At 33.0% G+C, this 27,014-nt stretch overlaps 2 protein-coding genes across 5 annotated transcripts in view; both read right to left on the bottom strand.

The window, feature by feature from the left end:
* The window catches only part of LOC127096967 (callose synthase 9), a 51,381-nt gene extending 34,777 nt beyond the window's left edge, over window positions 1-16,604 (bottom strand). The window contains exons 1-7 of one of the 3 annotated variants that reach the window (XM_051035492.1): window positions 16,452-16,604; window positions 16,147-16,318; window positions 15,947-16,038; window positions 2,305-2,506; window positions 1,887-1,984; window positions 1,203-1,366; window positions 814-910 (exon numbers count right to left, since the gene is read on the bottom strand). In XM_051035492.1, the coding sequence (XP_050891449.1) occupies window positions 814-910; window positions 1,203-1,366; window positions 1,887-1,984; window positions 2,305-2,506; window positions 15,947-16,038; window positions 16,147-16,315 (822 nt within the window). In that variant the 5' untranslated portion in view covers window positions 16,316-16,318; window positions 16,452-16,604. Of the gene's footprint in view, window positions 1-813; window positions 911-1,202; window positions 1,367-1,886; window positions 1,985-2,304; window positions 2,507-2,893; window positions 3,286-15,946; window positions 16,039-16,146; window positions 16,319-16,451 lie in introns of those variants that run through there. The other 2 variants (XM_051035494.1, XM_051035493.1) reach the window with 2 other exon arrangements.
* Window positions 16,605-21,926: 5,322 nt separating this feature from the next.
* On the bottom strand, window positions 21,927-26,776 carry LOC127093257 (peroxisome biogenesis protein 12). Of its 2 annotated transcripts, XM_051032165.1 has the most exons (9): window positions 26,383-26,776; window positions 26,156-26,295; window positions 24,613-24,844; window positions 24,282-24,391; window positions 23,538-23,612; window positions 23,106-23,192; window positions 22,682-22,768; window positions 22,303-22,440; window positions 21,927-22,220 (listed from the first exon to the last, which is right to left on the bottom strand). In XM_051032165.1, exons 1-9 carry the CDS (start codon window positions 26,594-26,596, stop codon window positions 22,149-22,151), a joined length of 1,155 nt encoding a protein of 384 aa, XP_050888122.1. In that variant the 5' UTR covers window positions 26,597-26,776; the 3' UTR covers window positions 21,927-22,148. The 2 variants fall into 2 exon arrangements, with proteins under 2 accessions (XP_050888122.1, XP_050888123.1); XM_051032166.1 differs by lacking the exon at window positions 22,682-22,768.
* Window positions 26,777-27,014: the final 238 nt, after the last annotated feature.

Here is a 27,014-nt window from a genome sequence, read left to right as displayed (position 1 = left end):
CTGATACAGATTAAAGGAAAGTACTCCTTTATGTTATATAACGAGTGTGGCCTATTTGGCAAATTCAGACAAAATTCAGAAAATGTACAAATGAAAGAAAAAAAATAGTACTCTTACTAAATTACCCTTGTCAAGTATTGGTGCATTCACCATTACCATAAATGCAAAGTGGAAGAGATTGACTTGAAAGTGATGCATGTAGTATAAAATAAGAGAGTGCAGTTTGAAAAAAAACAAGTAATTAATAGTTTTACAAATGGAAAGGATCATTCATTCCAAGACAAATGTTTTTTACAAATGGGTCACTCATTGGGGAACAGGAGTATTAAGTAAAAAGTCGCCGCCGCTTTTACAAAGTTATTATTTATCAGCAGTTCCCATGCAAAAATTTATCCCATCCACTTCAGTTATTTTATAACAATTTAAAAAATTAAAAGAAGCAAGAGAATATTGCAAAATTAGTGTCCACTCAAAATCATATATTGGTGTTAGAGTATATAATTATAGGGTACAAGTGCTTGCACAGTTTCTGTTAAGTAGTTTATGTTGTACTGCACTATTACTAATAGGGCTTATGTGAAACTGGCAGCTGTGATATTTCTAAGATTAGAGTCCCTACAGATTTGTGAACTCTACAATAGGGATTTAATTGAGAACCCATAACTCAATGAACTACACTACACATTTCAGAAATCATTGAATATGGTATTCTCTCAAATCCTGATTTTTCACTTTTTATACTACTTGGAATGAATACCTTATAACATAATCATATTAATAGATCACATTAGTTCAGAGAAGGAAGAACCGAACCTCATCAGGAATTTCTTCACTCAACTGCTCAAGTACTGTTCCTAAAACCTTTAAGGTAGCAAAAACCCTTTTCCTCTTCACAGTCTTACGCTCCAACCTGTATTCAGCATGAAAGACTTAATGTAAGAAGGGGGTGGCAAAGAGCAGTGTTATCGATGACGGATGGCAGTCCATGGCGGAGAGCTAAAGTCCCGCCATATTGGCTGCTTTTTGGCATCGTCATTGTGGATTATGGCGGAAAAACCAGCAACATTGGCCAATATTTACCGTTGCGGCCAGCCCAAAAACCACAGTTGATATTCCGCCATGGCGGATATTCAATAACACTGGCAAGAAGGGAGAATAATATTCATCTAAATAGACAATACACATATCAGTCAGAAACATACTCGCCAAGATTACGGCTGAAAGCACCAGATTCCCTCAATTGCATTTCCTCCTCAAGTAATTTATCCACATTATTTTTCTTTCTGTAACTCTTGTAGAACTCCTGTAATCGGGCAATGTCCTGACTTCTATCTATGGTTCCAACTTCCCTTTTAGCCAGCTTTTGCTGAAAATGTAAACAAAAAAACAAAGATAAAATGAGGACGCTGAATCCTTTAAAATTGTAAAAATATGGGTGATTTAACAGCTTCGATATTTTATAAAACAGCTACACTGTATAGCTATCTCTCAATGAAATGGTAGGGTCTTAATAACTATTCTAGAGCGTGTGCCCCAAGATATGAAGTGGTGAGGTCATAGTTGCAAATATTCAAAAACATAGTTTGATCTAAAGATCCTGATAACATTGCATTATACAAAAGCCAGTATGAACTAGTTATCAAAATGACTAAAAGGAAAAACTCTCAAGAACTATATGAAAAATATAAATCATGCAATAAGATTATAAAACACAAAGCTAAATGGTGTAAACATTTCATAGTAGAGCTTTCACAGAGCGTGCAGCAAAATTCTAACATACCAACCAAGCCTGAGCTGTAATACAGAATCATGGACAAATAAAACATACTATTACTCAGAGTTCAAGTGCTCCAATGAGCTACGTAAAGCTAGTCATTCAATATTACCTTAATGACAGACATCAAACCGGTCTTGAATTGTAAAACACCTCGGCCTTCACTGTTGGGGTCCAAATTTTGAGATAATGAATACGCATGCTCGCATACTGCAAAAAGTAAGAATGATTAAGAAAGAAGAATTGATATAGACTCTAGAGGATCTTAGTGGTCAAATTGAAACGTATAAAAACATTCTAAAACAAAAGGGTTTTCATTAAAAAGACTTTTAACGTTTTTCATCAATTAACATTTTCCTATAATCCACCTATCACAGGAGAAAGTTAGAGATAATATACAATCAAAATACTTCATATAGCTTCTAAAGTTGTGATGTGGTAAGGAAAATAGCAAATACAATATAATAGAAGACTTTTCATATAGAATGGGCATAGATAAAGCACGAGATAAAAACAGCATGAACACCTACATATTCGAGAAACTGTAGGAGCATCGTCCTGAATTTCATCTGCAACTCTTAAAATTTCATCAATATCTCTATTTTTAGCAAGCGCAGATGGCACATTTCCAGCAATTCCACCAGCAGGTTGCCCAAATGCATCATCACGAGTTCTTTCCCTTCTCAAAGCAGCCCGAACTAACCGCTCCCAAAGTTCTTCAACTCGAGACATCTGCTAGCAAGCAATGAATACAACACAAATTAATGTTTTAGAACACAAAATGAGAAACCAAAATCCACTCATTCACCAAGAGCACATGAAGTACAAATCAAAACAACCAGAAACATTGACAAATGAAATATTTGACAAAAATATACATGAATTGAACTTCTAACAGGAAATTAACTTTTCTAAGGTGCCTTTCTAGCAGAAAAAGTAATCATAAACTAAAACAAAACTTCAAAAAAAGCAAGAGTGAGCGAGAAAGAGTATCCACTGAATCTAACAGATTAAACAATTAATCCAGTAACTCAACATTGTTTCACCATCAATCAACCAGTATTGTTCTATGCGTAAATAACACTCTCATACAATTCAAATCAGTGAATTGGAACTAACTATGCAGTCAACTGCGCAGCTTCAACACGGAATTGCGGTTCAGCGTCGCCTTTGGCAGGGGTGGATGGCTATCGCAACCGCAGATCGCGCTTGTATCGCGTCCAAACGCACGTTACAGAAGAGGAGAAGAAAAATCCTTAGAATGAAAAAAATGAAAACCTGGACTCAGGTACTGGATGTGGCGGTCGAAGACCAACTCCGGTGCGTTTTCCGGCCAGTTGAGTTCAGTACAGCTCCAACTCGTTTCTGATACAATGCCAAACGCGGTTTTTCTATGGAGTTTTCTTGTGTTAGGGCTTTGAAAACGGTTTCGTCTTAGATGAGGTAGAAGAAAGTGAAAGGAAACAAATCAAAAGGAAATAAAAGTGAATCTAGAGGAAGATGCTATTTGTTTTTCTTGTTTGGTAGGAGCGAAAGTAAAACGAAAGAAAGGTTAACTTTTCTCTACTTTTATTTAATTGAGTGGAGAATAAGAAGAAAATTAAATATTATTTTTTCCTTCCAACAATTAGTTTGATCGATTTGACCATTTTTGACCGATTAAAAAAATGAATAAATAAATAAAATAAAAAAATACTAATTAAAGAGTAAATTTTAAAAAATGTATTTAAAATTAAAATAATTCATTTATTTTATGATACTCTTTTATTATAAATTGCATCTCTTAGAGAGTATACTTATTTTCTATTTTTTAATTATATATACTCTATTATTTTAATTATATATATATATAATGATGTTCAAATTGTTTTTTAGTTGATATTAAATAAGTAAGGAAATTTTTGAAAAATATAAATAGGTAAAGAAAATGTGTTTTGTGTAAGTTTTTTTCTCTTAATAGGAGAATTATTAAATTGTAACTTACAATATTTTTTTAAAATTAATATTTCAAATAGGTGACATATCTTAATCAACAACTTTTTTATCAAATTTTTTATTCTTTCTTTCTCTTTTTTCAACATTCAAATATAATATTAAGTCCTCGTATATTAATCAAAAATAATATAATATAATATATTTTTTTCAAATTTATCTATTTGTTTATATTTAATATGTGTGAATATGTATGTGAACATAACGAATGCGTGTGTAAATTAATATATAACGTTAAAATTTATAAGAGATTTTAATTATAATTCAATTCTATTTAATTTATGATATTAATTTATTAGGTCACATCTATCTATAGAAAATATTCAAATTACACCTAAAAAATTATAAGATAAATTGTAGAACAAAGTAATTTGAGTTGATTTAAATTACAAACTAGTTTCAATAAACTAATTTATTATGTTAATTGAAGTTTAATTGTATTTTTATCGTCTTATTTTAACACTCCTCTTGTTGGATTTACTATTAGTTTCAATAAACTAATTTATTATATTAATTGAAGTTTAATTGTACTTTTTATCATCTTATTTATCATGAAAAATTATAAGATAAATTATAGAAATAAGTATTTTGAGTTGATTTAAATTACAAACTAATTTCAGTAAATTAATTTATTATGTTAATTAAAGTTCAATTGTATTTTTATCGTCTTATTTTGACACTCCTTTTGTTGGATTTACTACTAGTTCAATAAACTAATTTATTATGTTGATTGAAGTTTAATTGTATTTTTTATCGTCTTATTTTTGGTCTCCTGATCTAGTATAACGTTTTTTTTTAATTTTGATGTTAAATTATATTTTCAAACTCCAAATAATATGCTTATTAACCTTTCTTGTAAAAATGATAAGGTTTAATTCAAAGACAAAGAACAGTAGCAGTTAAAATAAATGGCTTCAACAATAATAATCAATAAATAGTGAATTTAGCATAAAGAAACAAAATAAAGCAAGAAATACAAAATATTTGTTTATCGATCAAATCGAGAAAAGTTCTTCAATTAACTATACTCCAAAAGTTGTTAGAAGAAATTACAAATAAGTTATAATAAAATAGCTTTCAGAGTTTCCAAAAGCAAGCCTTATTTTTTACTCAACTGCTTTTCAATCTCTTCAACTCTCAATCATAATCACACAAATCCAAGACGATTCTTCTGGATAACTCTAAAATATTACATTTGCCCCAAACACTTATTTCTCCTTTTTGCTTTAAAGCTCTCAAGATTCTCACACCAAAATAATAACAAAAGAGACACATATTCATAATTGTCAAAACTTAACGGAATTATAAAAAGGCCCAAAAATACAACACATTAGCAAATGGACTCATGAACCGAACCGAAAAGGCCTAAGACATGTAAATTGAGAAAACTAGCTAAAATATCGAGAGAGAAATTCTAACATTGTATGGACACTGCCACCGAATGTACGGATCATTCGTTGAAGGTCGTCGATGACCCGCATGCGTATGGATTTTGGCCTCGGACCCCCACCTGTCAGACTTTTGCGACCCTCTGCCACCGTATGGATTATGGTGCCACATGTCGACCACTGTTACTGCTGCCGATCTCGATTTTGGACGCCACCTTCGTGGCTCCACCGTCGACTTCTAGTCACCGCTCGCTGGAGCTCTGCTGCCACCACTGCGGCTCATGCACCACCATCTCTGTTTTTCGCCCCGATTTCAAAACTTGTGACTTTTTGGAATTTATGATTTTCTGGTTTATGCAATCTTCAAATATGTTTTCTTTCTCTTCGTCAGCAAAGGTTTTAAGACATACTTCAATAATCTCCACCTTGACTTGAAACAGTGGTGATGTCAATTTAACCATCAACCACCTTACTGATCTCTATCAAATTGAAACATTGTTCAACAACCTTAATCAAATTCAATGCACCCTTGAATTTTGATATCGCCACTATCATCCACTTGTTCCCAGTCGCCTTTTTATTCCCATGTAATCTTACAAGCCCACAAGAATGGTTCTTTAACCATCATTGACTCCAACTGCTTTCGAATGCCTTATTAAAGGTTTCTCTTTCTGAAATTTGCAACCCTTCAGCCACATTCAAAGCATAACCTCAAGGTTAGCATACTTATCCCTTTGAGGTGTTACAATCTCCCTCATTACATTATCATGAGTCAGATGATAATAAGAGTCCTTTATAATTGTTTTCTTACTACTACTATTATCCATAGTAGGAAACTCTGCCTCAAACTTATTTTTTCCACCATACCTAAAAAAATTGTCCCTTGGTTTTTACTATTCTTTATCTGAAATAACTATCTACCAACTAAGTAAGTTGCTTTAACACTAACTTTACCACATAAACTCAATGACAACTCAATGATTTCATGCATCTTTATCCCTTATTGTTATGGAAACAACTTTCATGCAATCATCATGCCTTGACCTCAAATCTCATAGCCTTTTCTTACCATGAAAACCTTCATTAGTTAATAGTGAGTGAACAACAACATTTGAACCTTCTAAAATATATAGATCACATGTTTTAGACCATTTAACAATGATCACTTTATCATGCAAAATCTTTAACATTCCACGTTCAACTCTAGTGCAATAGCCTAGATCATTAAACATGCTTATGGATAACAAATCCCCCTTGAGTTCTGGAACATGCCTCACATTTTGAAGAAAAAACTCATGATCATCGGACATTTTAAGTCTGATTGTACCAATACATTAAACTTTACAAGCTTTGTGTGTCACCAAGGCGAACTACTTCACCTTGCTCCAGTTTCAAAGTTTCAAAATATTATATTCTCAAACACATATGATAAGAGCAACCCGAGTCTATGACCCAACTATCTTCAGTCTCTAAACTCGACACCACCAGTGCATCAACACTCTTGTAACCATCCTCATATAAGGCAATTGCAACTTGAACAAAATCATCACTAACCTTTCTCTCGGGATAATCCTTCTTGGAATGATTGGTTTTTTAACAGTTAAAATATTGTATCTTTTACTTGTCAACCCTCTTTGATTTGGACATCCCTTTGTGCTCACTTCCTCCTCTTGAGACAGTCGAGCATTCGCCACTATAATCAATCTTTAAATCTTCCGACTTTGAAAATTCTTCAGATTTCACCGCTGTTTGGACATCATCCAAAGTAATAGTACCTTCCTTACCATAAAAAAGGCATAATTAAAGTGCTTAAAAGATATGAGTAATGAACTCAACAAGAGTAAAATATTGTCCTCATCATAAATCCTTACCTCAATATTCTCAAGATCATCAATAATCTTGTAAAAATTTGTCAATTGTTCCACTATGGATTCGTTCTCCACCATTCGAAATGAATAACATTGTTGTTTCAAACACAACATGTGAGCTAAAGACTTGGTCATATTTGTAACACCCCGATTAAAACAATATTCAATAACTCAAGTTTTCCCCTCATTGCAGCCACAATTTTATCCTTTGTAACTTCTCTTAGAACTTTATCCCCGAGGCACAAGATAATGATACTATTCGCCTTATCCATCATCTTGATCTTCTTTGCTGATGTAGGCCTAGCAAGCACCAACGCCTATCCCCTTAAAGAATCAACACACTTCTCTTGAATTAAAAGTGTTCCCATCTTTACTTTCTATAACTCAAACTCGTTGTTTCCATAAAATTTCTTGATCTCCCATTTACCCATGTTACTCACTTGTAAACAATATCCCTTTACCCCGCGATGGACGTCAATTGTTATGAAAATGGTAAGGTTCAATTCACATTAAGAAATTTGGTGAGTGGGGACAAAGAACGATAGCAACCAAAATAAATAGCCTTCAACAATAGTAGCCAATAAGTAGTTAATTTAGCATAAGAAGATAAAATAAGGTGAGAACCACAAAAAATTTGTTTACCCTGTTCGATCAAATGATCTACGCCTAGGGGAGAGAGCGGCTCTCCAATTTAATATACTCCAAAATTTGTTACAAGAGATTACAAATGAGTTACAAGAAAATAGTCTTCAGTGTTCTCAAGAATAAACCATATTTCTCAAACTCTCAATACACAAACTCAAGGCATTAAGAAGTATTGTTTGATTCTTCTAGATAACTCTAAAAGTTTTCCTTTGTCCTAACCCCTTATTTCTTCCTTTTTCTTTAAAGCTCTCAACATTGTCATCCAAAAATAATAAAAGAAGAGTCATATATATAATTGCTAAAACCTAACAGATCTATAAAAAAAGCTCAAAAATATAACCCATTAGCAAATGGATTCATGAACTGAAACGAAGATGCCAGAAACACGTAAACCGAGAAAACTAGCTGAAGTGTCTAGAAAAATCCAAACAGTGTACAAACATTGTCGCCGACCGTACAGACCCTCCGCTGACTGTCGTCGCTGACTCGCGGTCGTACAGATTTTGGCCACCACACTGCAAACCGCCACCCCGAACTTCTATCATCGTACGGATTTTAGGGCCGACTATCGTGGCTCCGGCGCCGATCCCAAATTCGGACGTCGGCTACGCGTACCGACTTTTGGTCACCGCTCGCCTGACCTCCGCCAACCACCGTCGCAGGTTCGACACCACCATCTCTGTTTTTTGCCCCAATTTCAGAATCTATGACTTTTTGAAATACTTTCTAGAATTTATGATTTTTTTTATTTATGCAATCTTCAAATACGTTTTTTTATCTCTTTATCAACAAAAAATTTAAGGCATACTTCAACATCCTTAGTTTTAAATTCTTGTTCTAAAAATATGGATAAAGACCAAAATTGCAAGGATCAAAAAGTTCTAACTTTAAAAAGGAAGGCGGAAAAAAAATCTAACATGTTGGCGTTCGTTATAGAAGAAATAAAATATGGCTTAGACAAATTATGCAAATCACTGAAAGTATTTATCATCTGTTGAAGTAGTATTTATATGAATAATATTGTAAGTAATTCGAACATCTTTCAATGAAGAATCTAATACCATGGTTTACGTGAGCTACAACAAAAATAAAATAATTTAAGAAATATTGACGTTCATAAATAAATTATATTAAAAAATATTTTAAAATTCAAGCTCACATTCCTGACATTTTAAACTGTTAAAAATGTGTGATTGTTGTATTTTTAATTGCACTTCATCATTTTCATGTCACTCAAAATAACTACATCTACAATACTCTGTTAAAAAGGGTACCGATGCACACGTTTGATAACTTAAATAACAAGATTTTTTACAAGAAAAACTTAAAAGATCAACCTGTTATGCAAAAATAACTCAAATGACGTCCTATGTAATTTTATCTAATATTAATTCAACTACACAACTAGCCAATTGTGAAACAATCATATATGATTTTACCGATCTATTTTCTTATATATATTGTGCAAACAAAAGTAATATGATATTACTTTCATCCTTAAAGGTGCTTCCCACCATCGTGAAAGTTACGAGGGCTTCTAGCATATGGAAATGCATCTCATATGTACCTTTTTTTAAACATCGCTCACTGCAAATTGATGAGGCACTCTATTATGCTAAAATTTAATTCGAAGATACATATTTGTACGCATAAAAGGTTAATCCGAAGATGCATATTCGTAAACACCATTAATTTAAAATTCAATGGATGGTTCGGAGATGCATCCATAGACGCTTTTGTTTAATATACTCGCGTCAGACCCTTCTTTTTTCCTCCTTCTTATTTTTCTAAAAAATACTAAAAAAATATTCGAGCTCTCACACCCATTCAAGTGTCTATCATTTAAGATATTTCTAATCTATTTAAGTTTCTCATCCATTCAAGCTTCTCTTTCTCATACAATATGGTGCAACGGAAAAAAATTGTGTCAATAAATACAAAATTCATGATTTGTGAATAGATAAAATGTGTGCATACAATATGATGTACACTTTTGGTAACTTAAATGACCAAATTTTTTACAAGAAAAACTTAGAAAATCAACCTGTTATGCAGAAATAACTCAAATGACATTCTATGTAATTTTATCTAATATTAATTCAACTACACAACTAGCCAATTGTAAAGCAATCATATATGATTTTACCGATCTATTTTCTTATATATATATATATATATATATATATATATATATATATATATATATATATATATATATATATATATATATATATATATATATATATATATATTGCAAACAAAAGTAGTATGATATTACTTTTTTCATTCTTAAAGGTGCTTCCCACCATTATGAAAGTTATGAGTGCTTATAACATATGGAAATGCATCTTGTACGCACATTTTTTTAAACATTGCTCACTGCAAATTGATGAGGCACTCTATTATGCTAAAATTTAGTTCGGAGATACATATTTGTACGCATAAAAGGTTAATCCGAAGATACATCTTCGTAAACATCATTAATTTAAAATTCAATGGGTGGTTCGGAGATGCATCCAGAGACACTTTTGTTTAATATACTCGCACCAGATCCTTCTCTTTTCCTCCTTCTTGTTTTTCTAAAAAATACTAAACAAAACATTTGAGCTCTCACGCCCATTCAAGTGTCTATCATTTAAGATCTTTCTAATATATTCAAGTTTCTCATTCATTCAAGCTTCTCTTTCTCATACGATATGGTGCAACAAAAAAAAATTGTGTCAATAAATACAAAGTTCATAGTTTGCGAATAAATAAAAATTATTTACCAGTTAATGAAATTGTCTCATTAGTGATATCATAATATTTGATATGTAATTGTCTCGTTTGGTTTTTAGATGTCTATTATGAAAAATTATTGGGTTTTACAAGTCTAGTGGGAGTAAATTTATGTTCTTAGTTTAATGTGTCGCTTTTATTTTATTTAGTCAGCAAGGATATATGATTGTTGTGTAAAACTGATAAATCTCTAACAAACTTTAATGATGAAAGATCTTAGGCACATCTCTTTTGCATTAGGTATTTAGATACTTAGAGATTATTCTCAAGGTATCACCCGGTTATCACAAAAGATATATATATATATATATATATATATATATATATATATATATATATATATATATATATATATATATATATATATATATATATATATATATATATATATATATAAAGTTGAAAATAAAACTGACATAAAAGACAATAAACTAGGGTATGTCTCACTTATCAAAAGAGACTATTGAGTCTCTATCATTGTCCAAAATAAAAGAATCTGAAAATTTAGAAAATTAAATTTTTTATACTTATTCGATTTTTGGGAATCTTATGTATTATCTTACGTATATGCATCCGGAATAAGCGTATATATAACGAGAGCATTTGGCAGATACGAAAATTCAAAATTTGAATTGTTGAAATGAGGTAACCATAAGGATTGTTATAGAGAACAGAAGAAATTATGCTCACATATTAGAGATCGAATAATTTGGAGATCATTAGAATGTTCGACTCTGATCTTTTTTGGATGTCTATATATAATGGGAATCATAACTCAAGAAATAACTATAACTATTTATGTCACTTGGTTGCATATAGTAAAAGATTTTGAAAGACAACTCGAGCTATATTGTGACATAAGTCAGTCGGATAATGTTTCAATAACTGTTTTATAAAGTTCATTGACTTATAGGTTGTTATTTTTGAAGGATAGAACATATAGATAGAAATTTTATGCTAGCTGACTACTAATCAAAGACTTGACATATAAGGTATTTCATATGATTGGTGTCACTAAGGATGTATTAGATTAGTGAGAGTCACTCATTCTTTATATTTTATAATATTGTTTTGATATTGATACAGACTTTATGTTAAGATTATCTGCAGAAATAAAGTTTATGAGGTTATTATTGTTATAACCATTTCTATATATTTTGTGCAAATATTGAATTTGCAAACTTCAGTTTGATCTCAATAAAGAATTCAGTTGGACCAGATGGAAATAGACATGATTCAGAGGTCACATTACATGAAATTTCCATGTCACTCATCCATATCGATCTATGTCATCAAATACATTGATGTGATGGTCGTCGGGGTTCTATCACGTTATACGTCAGTGACAACAACCGCGATGGTCTCATTATTGATGGGACCAAGATTCTCTAACTTTTGGGAGGAAAAGTTAGAGTAACTTTAGGTAATTTTTGAATGAAATAAAGGATATAATGATGTTGATTTTGGAGGGGAAAATATGTGAAAGAAAGTAAATCAAGAGAGATAGAGAGAAAGTTAGGGAAGTGAAAGTTAGAGGATCCAAATCCTTATTGATGTATGAGGTGAACCCGATTATAAAGTTAAAATCTAAAGATAAATAACATTTAGATGCATGCCTAAATAATTGTGATATATTGTCCAAGTGGGAGGTTGTTGAAATATTTTATAATTTAGATATTACTTAATTATTATATTCCAATAATTATCATGTGAGCATATATATTTTAATTATATTAGATATTTATAAAATTAAGAATCTTAATTGATTAAGTGGTCAAATAAATTTAAAAGGCTATTTAGATATCTATTTAGTAATTAATTAATTGGATATGAACTCAAATATGAGTGGACGTCAGCATGATCCATTTTGGAATAATGGGAACCTTAATTGATCACCGTCCTATATATAGACTATGGTTCTCAATATATCACACACAAGTCATTTATGTCTTCTCTCTATCGGAAGAGTATTAAAGACATTAAGAGTACCGATTGAGGAAGAATCATACAAACTACCAGGTTTTCGTTGTTTGTTTTCTAACTTTCAGAATTACCGAGAAAAACTTTCTCAATAGTTTCAGGGATTCCTACAATCTCTTTTCTCATATGTTAACTTGTGATTATATATGTTGATATTTGTAAATACATAGTGTTAGAATATTTGTATATAGAATAGTCCCACATCGACTATATCATGTAATTAGTTGTAATCTCTCTCTATATAATAAAGTCTCCGTAGTGCTTTTAAAACACACGGTTTAACCTAAATGTCTCTTAGTCTCTCCTAATTCAATATGGTATCAGAGCCTCATTTAAGATCCGGTGGGCCACCTACTATGGTTTCCGCTATCGGGTCACCCACCATTTATTTCCACGCTCCAGATGTCCAGTCCTGGGCGTGAGGGGGTGTGTTAAGAGTCCCACATCGGACAATATATGGTCTGAACATGTGTTTATAAATGAAGGCAGTCCTCACTCTACTAACCGGTTTTGTAGGGTTGAGTTAGGCCCAATCACACATTCGTATCGTGTCGACTTTTGAGTCTAGATATTTTGTAACTTTTATTGATGATTTTTCACATTGCACATGACTATTTTTAATGAAGAACAGATCTAAATTGTTTTCTATTTTTGAACAATTTTATCGAGAAATAAGAACCCAATTTGGTTTGTCTATTCGTACTTTAAGAAGTGACAATGCATGTGAATATTTATCCCAACAGTTTCAAACTTTTATGTTATCCAATGGTATTCTGCACCAAACATCTTGCCCTCATACACCCCAACAAAACGGGGTAGCCGAACGCAAAAATCGGCATCTTGTAGAAACCACTCAGACCCTACTTATCCATGGTAATGTTCCTCTCCGTTTTTGGGGGGATGTGGTGCTCGCGGCATGTTACCTCATAAATCGCATGCCCTCATCTGTCCTTAATAATAAAATCCCTCATTCAATCATGTTTCCAAATTCTCCTCTCCACCCAATTCCTCCTCGAGTATTCAGGTCAACGTGTTTTGTACACAATCTCTCCCCTGGTCTTGATAAACTAGCAGCTCGATCATTAAAGTGTGTCTTTCTTGGTTATCATCGTTCCCAAAAGGGTTATCGTTGTTATTCTCATACTCTACAACGATACCTCATATCGGCCGATGTTACCTTCTTCGAGTTTGTTCCATATTTCGGGTCCAACCCAGTATCTCCGGAACCTCTTCAAGAAAGTACTCACACACCTTTTCCGGCAGTTATTAATGTCCCGTCTACCATTATCCCCCATCAGTCCATGGCTCCTGACCCCCTACTTCTCGACCACTTCAAACATATCAGCGTCGTCGCCCAACGTCTGTCGTCCCCCCGTCCCTGAGGTCATACCTGTCCTTGAGGTCATTGCAGACTCTCCTCCGACGCCTTCGTCATCACCGAATCCGATCCTGCAACCTGAGTCCGATCTTCCGATTGCCCTTCAAAAAGGTATACATTAAACACGGAATCCGTCTCCATATTATATTGATTTATGTTATCATCGTCTTTCCCCTTTGCAGTATACTTGTTTGTCTTCTTTGTCTTCTGTTTCTATTCCTAAAACTCCAGGTGAAGCATTATCTCATCCTGAGTGGAGGCAAACAATGATTGATGAAATGTGTGCTCTTCAAAGCAGTGGTACCTGGGAACTGGTTCCTCTACCCCTTGAGAAATCTTTAGTAGGTTGTCGTTGGCTTTATACAGTGAAGGTTGGTCCAGATGGTAAGATTGATCGATTTAAAGCTCGCTTGGTAGCCAAAGGATACACTCATATTTTTGGATTGGATTATAGTGATACCTTCTCGCCTGTAGCCAAGATGGCATTTGTTAGACTTCTTCTAGCCATTGCAGCCATTCGGCATTGGCCTCTTCATCAACTTGACATCAAATATGCTTTTTTACATGGTGATCTTGAAGAGGAAGTATATATGGAGCAACCATCTGAATTTGTTGCTCAGAGGGAGTCATTGAATATGGTGTGTAGGTTACATAGGTCTCTTTATGGTCTTAAGCAATCTCCGAGAGCTTGGTTCGGCAGATTTAGCGTTGTAGTACAACAGTTTAGTATGGTCCGTAGTGAAGCCGACCATTCTGTTTTTTATCGCCACTCAGCCCAAGGGTGTATTTATCTTATTGTGTACGTAGATGATATTGTCATGACTGGTAGTGATCAGCGAGGGTATACTCCAGTTAAAACAACATCTCTCGAATCAATTTCAGACAAAAGACCTTGGTAAACTCCGCTATTTCTTGGGTATTGAGGTAGCCCAATCTAAAGATGGTTTGGTGATTTCTGAGCGGAAATATGCTATGGATATTTTGGAAGAAACAGGTTTGTTGAATGTCAAACCAACTGATACTCTTATTGATCCAAGTGTCAAACTACTACCCAATTAGGGGGAGCCTCTATCTGACTCAGGAAGGTATAGGAGATTGGTTGGAAAGTTGAATTATCTCACAGTGACACGTCCAAACATTTCTTTTGTGGTTAGTGTGATAAGTCAGTTCTTAAATTCCCCTTGTCAGGAACACATGGATGCTGTTATCCGGATTCTGAGATACATCAAATGTGCTCCAGGAAAAGGTTTAGTGTATGAAGATAAAAGACATACTCAGATAATTGAATACTCTGATGCTGATTGGGCAGGGTCACCCATTGATAGACGATCCACCTCTGGGTATTGTGTACTTGTTAGAGGAAACCTTATATCCTGGAAAAGTAAGAAACAAAACGTAGTTGCAAGATCAAGCGCTGAGGCAGAGTATAGGGTCATGGCAATGACAACATGTGAACTTATTTGGTTAAAGCAGTTGCTCAAGGAACTTCAAATTGAAGAAGTAAGACCAATGACATTTATTTGTGATAATCAAGCTGCATTGCACATTGCTTCAAATCCAGTCTTCCATGAGAGGACCAAACATATTGAGATAGACTGTCACTTTGTTAGAGAGAAGATCGAGTCAGGTGACATCGTCACAAGCTTTGTCAATTCTAATGATCAATTGGCATACGCGTTTACAAAATCTCTGAGAAGTCCCCGAACTAATTATATATTTAACAAGCTTGATGCATTTGACTTATATGCTCAAACTTGAGGGGGAGTGTTGATATTTGTAAATACATAGTGTTAGAATATTTGTATATAGAATAGTCTCACATCGACTATATCATGTAATTAGTTGTAATCTCTCTATATATAATAAAGTCTCTGTAGTGCTTTTAAAACACACGGTTTAACCTAAATGTCTCTTAGTTTCTCCTAATTCAATAATATATATATATATATATATATATATATATATATATATATATATATATATATATATATATATATATATATATATATATATATATATATATATATATATATATGAGTAAATGTTATTGATTTAATTCCAACTATTATAAACTAAAATACATATTAATTTCCTTTTATTCTCAAAAATCTACAAATATAACGTGAAACAATTATGGTTATACCTTCATGACAGACATTATCACAGGCTTGAATTGTAAAACACCGTCGCTATTGGAGTCCAATTGATGAGATAATGAATATGCATCTTCACATACTAAAAAATAAAAGTAAGAATTGTCGGTAAGAACCAAAGAATATATATACAGATTTAAGAAAATATTGCTAGTATTATTAATTTATTATTGCGAGAACACAAACATACATATTCTAGAAACCGTGGGATCTCCGTCTTGAACTTCGTCTGCAACTCTTAAAATTTCATCAATTTCTATACTCTTAGATGTTACATTTTCCGCAATTTCATCATCAGTTCTTTCCCTCCTCAAAGCAGCATGAACCAACTGTTCCCAAAGTTCTTCAACTCGAGACATGTTCTAACATGCAATGAAAACAAATCAAGTTAACGTTAAGACAAAACGAGAAACCAAAAAAACATTATTGCATGACAATAAGAACAATGAAAATGGCCATTAACATAAATGAATGAAATATATGTTAAAAATGGACCTTGTTAGTGTGTCTTAGTAGCAGGATAAGTAACCAAAATCATGCTCATAAAAGAGAGTCTTGCAAGACACCATCCATCAAGCAATATTGTTTTATATCTAAAATACTTAACACTTTAGTACACTTCAAATAAGTGGATTGTTGACGTCAAAAAGAAAGTGGATTGTTCGTTTAGAGAGCTTTAATTGATCTTATCAAAGAAGTAAAGTCATTACTTGTACTAGGTTTACCTTTCACTTTATGCATAAACTTTTTTTTAAAACTCTTCATGCATAAACTTAATAACGAAGTAAAAGTCATGTTTACTATGATGTCTTTTCTTTATGCATAGCAATAATAATTACTTCTATAGTAATATTTAAATTATTCGGTACTTCAACAAAATATTCCTCATTTTAAAATTGTTTTTTTTAATCTCAATCATTATATTTACTGAAATTTTAGGCAATACTCCTAAAAATATATTAGTGATAACTTTACCGGTTACAAGTCATGTATAATAAAGTTTAAGTTATCTATTATGTAAATTGTGTATATCTTTTTCATATCATGTCCCCTTATAATTGATGCTAAATGAGAGTGTCACTCAAAGTCTTACCAATATCTACCTATATATTATTATACATTATTGACTTTTAGTGACAATTTTTAAATAATAAAATCTAAGGCATCTATTATGTAAATTGTAAAGTCTAGAAATTTCATATGATACATGAAAAATTGAATTCAAAGTATAAAAGTGCTTACAACTCTTGAATTACAACTCTGAAACTTAATTTAATTGATCAACTTCCATTGCTCTTGTCCTTATATAACAAGAAAAAAAATTGCATACGTAAATTATGTTTACAAGTTCCCAAAACAATTTTGTATCTTCCTAATGATTATAAACTAAATTCAAATATATACAACTACCTCTACCAATTCTTTCATGAAATGTATATGGTTGTTGTGCTGATATTGTAAGTAGAGATTGCGTTTAAGAGGGAGTGAATTAAATATTTTAATTGATTTTTGGTTATTTTAAAAATTTGTTTCTAATTTTATGGTTTAGTGATGACTTAGGAAGCGGTAAAATACTGAAATGTAAAGAATACGGTGATGTATTCTGAATCCCCTCACAATTCTCTCGTCCCTTTACGCAGTAACAGATTTCACTATCTGTTTAGAACTTTGTACAAGTCTACCTTAGACATTGTACACAAGTTCCTAACTCAATTAATAAGGATAATCCCCTTGTGATTTCTACAAAGTGAAACAAGAGAACAATCCTCTTTTTTCACTCTCTTGCTTCCAACAATCCCGGACAACAAGGTATTCAGAATAATCTGAATTTTTACAAGAGTTTGAAGTTGGATAACAATGTATCAATTATTAGAATTGATCTTCTCTATTAAGTAAGCAATTCAAAATATGGTATACAAGTGTTAAAAGATTATAGTGTTGAAACTTTCAGAAATGTATGCAGTAAGTTTCATACAAAGTTTGTATCACAAGACACCTGTTTTGAAAATGAGAGAGTAATGAGTTTGATTTATAATGAAAGAGATAAGTTTTCAAAATATGATAAGTAGAGTATTTATAGTACCTCAATACCTCTCTAAATGTGCATGTAACCATGAAAAGATGTCATGCTTGAGGGATGAAAAGTTAAGTTCGTTAAAAATAGATTTTGAATGAAATTATGTCACTGCTTCAGTGGTAACCGATTACACCTGAAGCGATATAAAAAATTTCACAGTTTTCGTGTGTGTAATCGGTTATCAAAAATTGTGTAACCTGTTACACCTGACATTTCCAAACTAAAAACTCAAAATTACGCATATGTAACCGATTACTAGGAATGGTGTAACCAGTTACACTTGCTATTGCACAATAAAGAACTCAAATTTACGTATGTGTAACTAGTTATCAGGAATGGTGTAACTGGTTACACCCGACTTGAAAGTGAAAAATACATCAAAAAATAAGTTCAACCAAGTTCCAAAATATTTTAAAGTGAATGGATGCATATGTAAACGATAAACATGATTTTTCTTGAGCACTTAAGTATTAACATAATGTAATTGCCAATTGTATTTCGAAAATGTTGATAAACCATAAAGTCCCAAAGCTAGTCTTCATAAAGTTGAGTGATATTGAACGTTTGATGCCTTAGCTTTGTTCATGAGGCTTTTTCATTCTTTTGCTATGAGCATTTGCTTCTAAATTATCTTCATCAAAACTAATAGCTGGAAAAGTTTGACTTCACAAACACCCTATATTTTGTGACAGAATCATGTGGTAAAATACATGCCCACTGCCAACTTACCAGAAAGTAGGGGTGTACGCGAGTTGGATTGGATCGAGTTTGGCCTAACCCGTTAACCAACCCGTTCAAAATTCAAAGGGTTGGGTCCGTCGTCCAACCCGCAATTTCATTATCAAAACCAACCCGAACCGACCCATTCATTAATGGATTGGGTTGAGTTGGATTCGCGGGTTGTGTTTCAAATAAAAAATATATTTTTTATGATTCTTTTTGTCGCTTTAAAAAAAAACGTAACGCAACTCAATACAATCATACTCATTTATAACATTAAAAATCAATTAAACATATCATATAATATTTAATAAAATTTATCAACTCGACATAACATTTTATAATAGTATAAAATTCAAGAAGACACATTACTTCCATAAAATAAATAAGTTGGAAATGATACAAAAGAAAATAAGAAAGAATATTTAATCTTAAAATTACGTAAACTCATTGGTCTAATAGTATTATTGATGGAGAACAATTTTTTTATAGAAAAATTATACTTATTAGTGAGATATTAATTTTATATTTTTATTTAAAATAATAATAAATAAAAAATTGCTAAAGACAAATCAAATGGGTTGGGTCAACGGGTCTGAGGGTTTCAAAAGTCAAACCCGATACCCGAACCAAAACTATACGTGTTGTTATAGGTTGGGTTGGGTATACCCGTAAATGAATGAGTTCGGATAATTTATGGGTTGGATTGATTTGTGTCAGCGGGTTCGTGGGTCGACTCGCACCCATGAACACCCCTACCAGGAAGCATGGCTTTGTGAATAATAGGGTTGGTTCAAGTGAATCACGGATAGCCCCATACCACAAAACTCATTAGCATTCACATTGAATATGAAAGTAAAATAGAACTTTAAAATTTTGCATGAATCTTCTTTTAAGAGACAAGAATATGGAAGAGGTGAAAACCTAGCTAAAAATTAGCAAAATCTATGTAAATATATTTACCAGTTTATGAGGTCATCCATGTGGATGGAATATGTATCCTCTTTAACTCTTGCTATGCGCTGGTTGTAGGAACCATGGGCAGGTTGGCGTCATAGGGATGTAAGAAGGCTAGTTGTGACATCATCTAAATAAAAAATTACTCTTCGGTTGAAACAAGCTCGGAAGAGAAAGGTATAAATTCAGACAGTTCCAAGTTGTCTTCCAAAAATTCGGTGTCATGCAGAAATGTATAATTCTACGTCCGTTTGCAAGTTTCAAAATAGTATATATGCATTTTACACCTCAGCTGAAAACACACTGTAAATTCCAAAGTCCACAACATATATTCATTGGAAGGATATACTGAACTATTAAAAACTTGAGAATAGAGATTTTTCATTACACCATTGTTTAGCAGGACCCAAAACAAGAGAAAACTCAACAAAGACCAATCTAGCATTGTCTTTACTATGTGCCGTAAGATAATGGAAATCGTGTCATTCTCATTGATCTGAATAGAATATATATACACCAATGTGTAATATTTGGTCAACTATCTAACTATGATACAACATAATTATAGGAAGCTAATTATGACTAATTATAACAAAATATTCTATTCTGTCATACCCCCGCAGTCGAAGCGGAAGGCTCGTCATGCTTATAAAATTAAGTTGATCCGGCCAAATACTATATGGATTGACATTAAGGATCATGCTATAAATACACATATATGAGGAATAAAGAATTGACTAATGATGTCTCATGGCTGGGTCGAGGGTCGACATGTTCTGTTACCGATCGTAACACCTCACATAATACTATCTAAAATTGTATCAAGTAAAACGTTAAATTTTAGTATTAAATACAATCATCATCTAAATGACATCAAATATGTACTAAATCAAAGTATATAATAAATATGAAATAATACACTTGATGTCAAATAACTAAATCAAAAAAGAAACACATCGGAACTATCCATCAGACATCTAAGTCTTCAAACTTTAAGTCTTCTTAGATGGTTGACTTGTGGGTCACATCTGATGTATCCATATCTTCATGGGTGCATCATGCGCCAGTTCGAGTATATGCAATTTATTTTGAGAAACCCCTTTGATTCGACTTCTCCTATTATGCCCTGCAGAGATGTAGGTGTCATGTATGATGATTTCCTTAATCATCTGATACCGGATGAAGCATGAGATGCAGTAGCTCATATCGATTGGAGTTGTGTATTCATAGGGTCACATCCTTATATGACACTAGATGCTTCGAGAGATCCACCTATGACAACTCACAGAAGATATTAGAGGATGAGCAAGATAGGGCAAATCATATTGTTAATGTGTAGTCTAGATATCAATGTGTTATGGATCTTGCACAGACGAGTATAGACAAAGGAGTCTTTTTGAAAGGCTCTTTTGGGAGGGACTTTGTAGATGACATTTTTATTAAGGCACGAACGACACCGCAGTACAGGAGACAACGTAGGAAAAGGAAGGGGGGGGGGGACATACGCAGTAGTATAGAGATAATATTTTCGTTTGTAATTTATATATGACATTTTCATCTTATTTGATAAGTGTATGGTTTAATTTATATAAAATTTATCGTTTAATTGCAACTTTAATCCCCCTATTTTGTTTTTTTTAGATTTTGGTTCCCCCATTTTAAAATTACAATTAAACCAAAATTTATTATAATAGTATAGTTATAATACATAATTTATTAGACCAGTGTATCTCTTACAAAAAAAAATAATGTCTAAGGTTAATAGAGAAGTACATATTTGTTTCCTGTCTATGGTGAACACATAATTGCATTTCCGGATCAATTTATGTCAAAATGATAGAGTCCCAATTAAAATGCACGAAATATATATAGGGAGAATCCATAAGTGTATCTTCAGACCATTTTCAAACAAAAAAGAAGGGTGAGATTCATTCCTTTACTATCACTTGGGGGAGAAGCAATCCCCTAGTGAATTTAACGTAGAAATAGTAGATTCTTATTGAATCATGTGCTAAATTAGTTTACATAAACATCACATCCCCGTTAACCTATACTTGTTTCAGAGATAAAATTTTGAAATGCAGGTTTATTTCCCTTGGGTACCTTTTTCTATTTCCACTCATTTGTCCATTTTTAATTACAAAATTTCCACTTTGATTTCATTATCATCCATGTTTTTAAAGATTTATATAAGAAATGCAGCAAACTCTCTTGCATTGCAGACAAAGATTCTTATTATTATTGTAGCAAGCGTCGTCAAAGGATAATACCCGAAATGATCATTGAAGCCATAATCTTATTGCTAGAACTTTGTACAAATGAATTGAGAGAATATAATAACAAAAAATTAAGCTTCTTACTTGCCTCTCCCAACACTAAAATAAACATAGATCAGTGCAACAAACTCATCTACTCGTTTATAGCAGCTCCAACTGGGACTATACATCATGAAAGAGTCTCCTTATCTGGTCAACTGTTGCAGGCATCATCGTTGCTGGGCAACGCTTATACTGTCATGAGCAAAAATACACAGTAAACCAAATGATATTTAATTCCTTTCCAAGTCACAGTTAAGGTGTCTAGAGCTCTCACCTGAGTAACAAACTTGAATACACAGGCATAGCAGAAGACGAAACCTGAAACCGTAATTACAGATGGATTTACGCGCTTCTGCAAGCACAGGGGGCAAACTGTTCTGTCTGGCGGTAACTGTACCCCTTCTTTGGCTACCTGTTCATATTACATATAGAGATCCACATACAGATCCTTTAGGCACTGAACCGGTACAACGTTTTGAATAAGTTCTAATTACTTAATTCACTAGAGATCATAGAGCGGATGCAACTCTAGCGATGTATACGGTGAAGTGAAAAGTAAGCTTTTCTAATGAATATTGAAATTCTTAATTCTTTAATCAGGACCAAAATGGTGAAGTGAGGAATGGAGAACGGATTTAAATTTGTCTCCTTACCTTTGGTGGTGGAGGAGGAGGGGGAGGAGGATATACAGTTGGAGCCGACATTCTTTCCTCAGCAGATTGATACCACCATTCCATCATCTATATAGGATCACATAAAAAATGTATAAGTTGTGGGATTTTAGATAAAAGAGGGAGAGAAAATAATAAGAACGTCAAATGATTTTTAAAACACCATAATACTAACTTGATACCAAAGACTAAAAATCAATCCATGTTTATAGGGATACATAGACTCAATCCTAAATCAAGAACAAATTATAATAGTCATAAGCAAATATAAAGTCTAATTGAGCCAACGATATCAAGCAAACTACAATAAGCTAGGGTTTCATAAATTTTTTGTATCATTTTTGGCATATAATTTATGAGTATTCAATGAGGGAAGGAAAGATATTAAAAGGGATAGCCATCTTACTTTAAAGAAGAAAACTGCTGCAATCAAACCGGTTTGGGCATAGTCAAGTACAGTGTATGTACAGCTGAGCAATGCTCCCTGTAATGTCTGCATTATGAAAAACATCTATGATAATCACAAGGGATTCATGGGGATAAAGTGAAGCATAAACAAGCATTGATTCATACAGTTCGCATTGCCATGCATGATAACATATTGCGAATGCTATATATACAAAAAGAAAGTTTCGACACGGAAGATATGTTCTAACAATGCAGGTGCAATGGTTTATAATTTGAACCGTGTTGATGTAAGCCTCTCCCTCCCTCAAATGGCAGAAAAAATGGAAAACATTAACATCAATAGAATGTGAAACTAGTTTCTTCGGTTTCTTCTTAATTCAGGGAAAGTAAAGGAAAGATAAATTGTCATGGTGATAAAAGAAGTACAAACCTTTACCCATTGAGGACCACGGAGTCTCTCACGTTCACGGCTACGTATCTTAGAAATTCTTGAAGAGGCGTCCATCTATCTTGACATGAAAGGAAACGTTAATCATATGAAGAAAAGAAAAAAGGTAAATTAGAAAGTTCTTAATCAGCAAAAAAAAATCTCACAAGTTGCATATTGAGTAAGACAAATAGTAATATAATGTCCATTTTGTCAAGCACAACTACCACACAAGAGAACATGTTCCAAAACAACTTGATGACGTTAGTCGTTTACATCTGAAACAAAGTTCCATCATCTTGGAAGGATTGGGCATTAAATTAGTGACAGCTGAAAACATAGGCTAATATGTCGATAGATTACTTTGCAAAACACCACTTATTAACGACTTTAACACACCAACAAACCGACAAATACACCAATAAACTGACAAATACCTCAACACAACAGATTCACTCACATTGACCAATAACACAAACAGCACTCAACAACCAATTAAGAGCATTTTTTTAAATGATAACTATGGCACATTTCATAAGTTATTTAACTACGCTTGGACTCGAAGTCTAAAGGTTGACAGGACACCAATCTTGGGACTTATGATAGTTTTGGTGTCAAAGGATGAAAGTTAGAAAGGCAAAACATAGTAAAACAAAAGCTATACTTGTCATAGCTTCGGCTATAATTTTTGTAAATGATATGCAAAATAATGAAGACTTCTCCAAATTCCATACACTAAATGTTTACCAGCTCTTGTCCACTGGCTCGGCACACGTGAATCCCAAGTGCGTGCAGCGCTAGTGAGTAGTAACCAGTAGCATCCAATAGGTATAACATTTGGTATGCGAACTGGAATCCTGCATGTAAATATAGACAGTCAGATATATTCAGACATCGGAGTATTAATTGAGACAGTATCAGATAAGCCGAACAAACATGAACAAAACAATGAGCTCTTAAAAATTAAGTGGATTTGCATTTATCTGAAAAATAGCTTTCAATCGAAATAAAGATAAATGTAAGAAAATCAGGATACAAATAATCCGAAGTCTCAGAAACCTGTATTGCACACACATACCCTCGGTACCAGCATGTAACAAGGGGTAACAAATTCCGACAATTTTCTGAAATCTCTTTGTGATGCGTGTTGTAACGGAGGCACGAGCATCCAAGGTTGACGTGGACACCAGAGAATTCTGTTCAAAATCATATGATTCGTTTTCATCTCCCCAAAGACTGGCTTGAATCCTTGCTTCCCTTTCTTTATTGTAGATTGAATGCAGCTTCGATTTCAAATACGGCAACACAACCTGAAAGCATATATCATGTAATGCTCATAGGAAGTGGTTTTGTGTGACATGAAACAATATTGAGAGAGATAAAGGTATTGTTTGGATACACAACCTAATTAAACGCTTATAACATAATTGTTTATTATACCATACAAGTGCTTATGTATAAGTTATCTATATACCAAAAGATAAATTAGGTCAAATTGCTTTTAAACAAGCTATAAATTGTTTTTGTAAGCTATTTTGTAGAGCTTATGAAAATAGGTTTAAAACAATTTATAGACATGTCATAAGCTGCTTATATAATCTCTCTTGAAGAGTCTTAAAAGTGCTTATACCGGTAAATAAAATCTAGAATAAACCATCAATTTTTATGTATGTTAGGTTCTAGTTTTGCAAGAGGCGAAAGTGATTTTAGAGATGTATAGTTGCTTTTGATATGTTTGGTTTCTCTAAAGTAGAATTGACTTTTCCTCCAGGATTAACTCTAGTTGAAGTTAAGCTTTGTGGTTTTTGCGTCTAAATGAGATTTTTACTGGGAAGTTTATTGTTAAAATCATTTTTACATGATTGTATACAAACATAAATCACTTTATTTCCAACTCACTTTTATTCAAAATCAGTTCTACATAATCAATTTTCGTCACAGCAGAACCAAACACACACTTAGTGTCTATTTGTTTGTGCGTTTCCAAGCAAAAAATATACACGTTTTGGTGATCCTACAATTTCTAACTTCACTTTTTCTACGTTCAAATAGTCTTGGAACGTGATTTGAAGGACCTAGACGCTATTTCAAACAGACACTTAGCATGTGTTTGGAATTGCGTTCATTATGCCATTCTCGCGTTCCTAGGCAATTTTGATTAGGTTTTATAGAAACTACAAGTTGTAGCTTTTGGTTAAACGACATTGTTTAAGATGAAAAAGCAAACACATGCTTAGTCTCTAAACTATCATTCCATAAGTTAGTCTCTAAACTGTATAAATACTATAATTAGTCTCTATGTGAAATTCATCAACTTAAACTCTTAAGTATATAAAAACATACCAATTTAGTCTCTACCATCTTAATAACATGAACTAAATTAACTGATTTTCTATATTTGAATGACTATCTATTATATTTATATTCAAGACTAAATTGAAGGAGTAGTAGATTGGGGACTATTCTAAAAATCAAAAACTATGAATCATGGACACCAGAAACACAATCTGACACTAACACGTCAACGCCACACACACGATGACACGAAGACACTTTTTTTCCAAAGGTGTTAACAGATATCTCAAAAATTAAAAGACACTAGTTAGGGTTAGGGTTGGTACCAAAAAGACAAGAGAAACAAGCTTTTGGCGTCTGCGTAACTGTGAAGTAGTAGTAGTAGCAGCAGCATCACTATCGTTATTGAGTTTGATATTTACCGGTCTTCTTCGGAGACCATAGAGAGATTCGGAAAAAGAAGCATCTAAGAACAAAATGAAAACGAACTAATTAGAGTTTAATCAGGGTTAGTTACGCTTAATTGCGACGAATGAGTGAAAGAAACAAGTACCTGTTGTTCGTAAACTGTGAGCTTCGAGAACGAGCATGAGTAAGGAGAAAGATTCGTCTTCGTAATCTAGTAATTTATGAAGGAAAGGTGTTCGTAATGCTAAAACACCGATTGAGTATGTCAGAGCGGCGCGAAGACTTCGCGGAAGCTGATCGGCGGCCGCCATCTCGAAGAACGTCGGCCGACTGCCTTGTCCGCCTACCTGAAACAACATCTCGCCGTCTGCTTCCTTTCGACACTCCGCCGGAAACAACGGTGACGAAATTCGGATGACGAAATTAAATTAATCTATTTTTTTATGGAGAATAAAATCACGGTTTTATTGAAATTTAAACTCCGTTTGGGATTTTTTTTAGCGGAATGGAATAATTAATGAGTGGAAATGAAATATTGGTCGTTATGTTTGAATGGGAAGTATTTTATGGAATAAAGGAAAATTAAATAGGAGAAAAGAACATTGTAATATATATTTTTAGGGATTAATTATTATGCATCATCGATTTATCGTTATTATCCATATGTATTATTTTATAGTTTTTAAAATAAAAATCAAATTTGTTTTAATATTCAACGATTATGATTAATTGACGGTATAAAATCTTTTTATATTGATAGTGTATTTCAATTAAATA

Source organism: Lathyrus oleraceus, chromosome 6, assembly GCF_024323335.1.
Source record: "Lathyrus oleraceus cultivar Zhongwan6 chromosome 6, CAAS_Psat_ZW6_1.0, whole genome shotgun sequence".
Lineage (NCBI taxonomy): Eukaryota > Viridiplantae > Streptophyta > Magnoliopsida > Fabales > Fabaceae > Lathyrus > Lathyrus oleraceus.
Note: the sequence above shows the minus strand (reverse complement) of the source record. Positions and strands in the feature narration are given on the sequence as shown.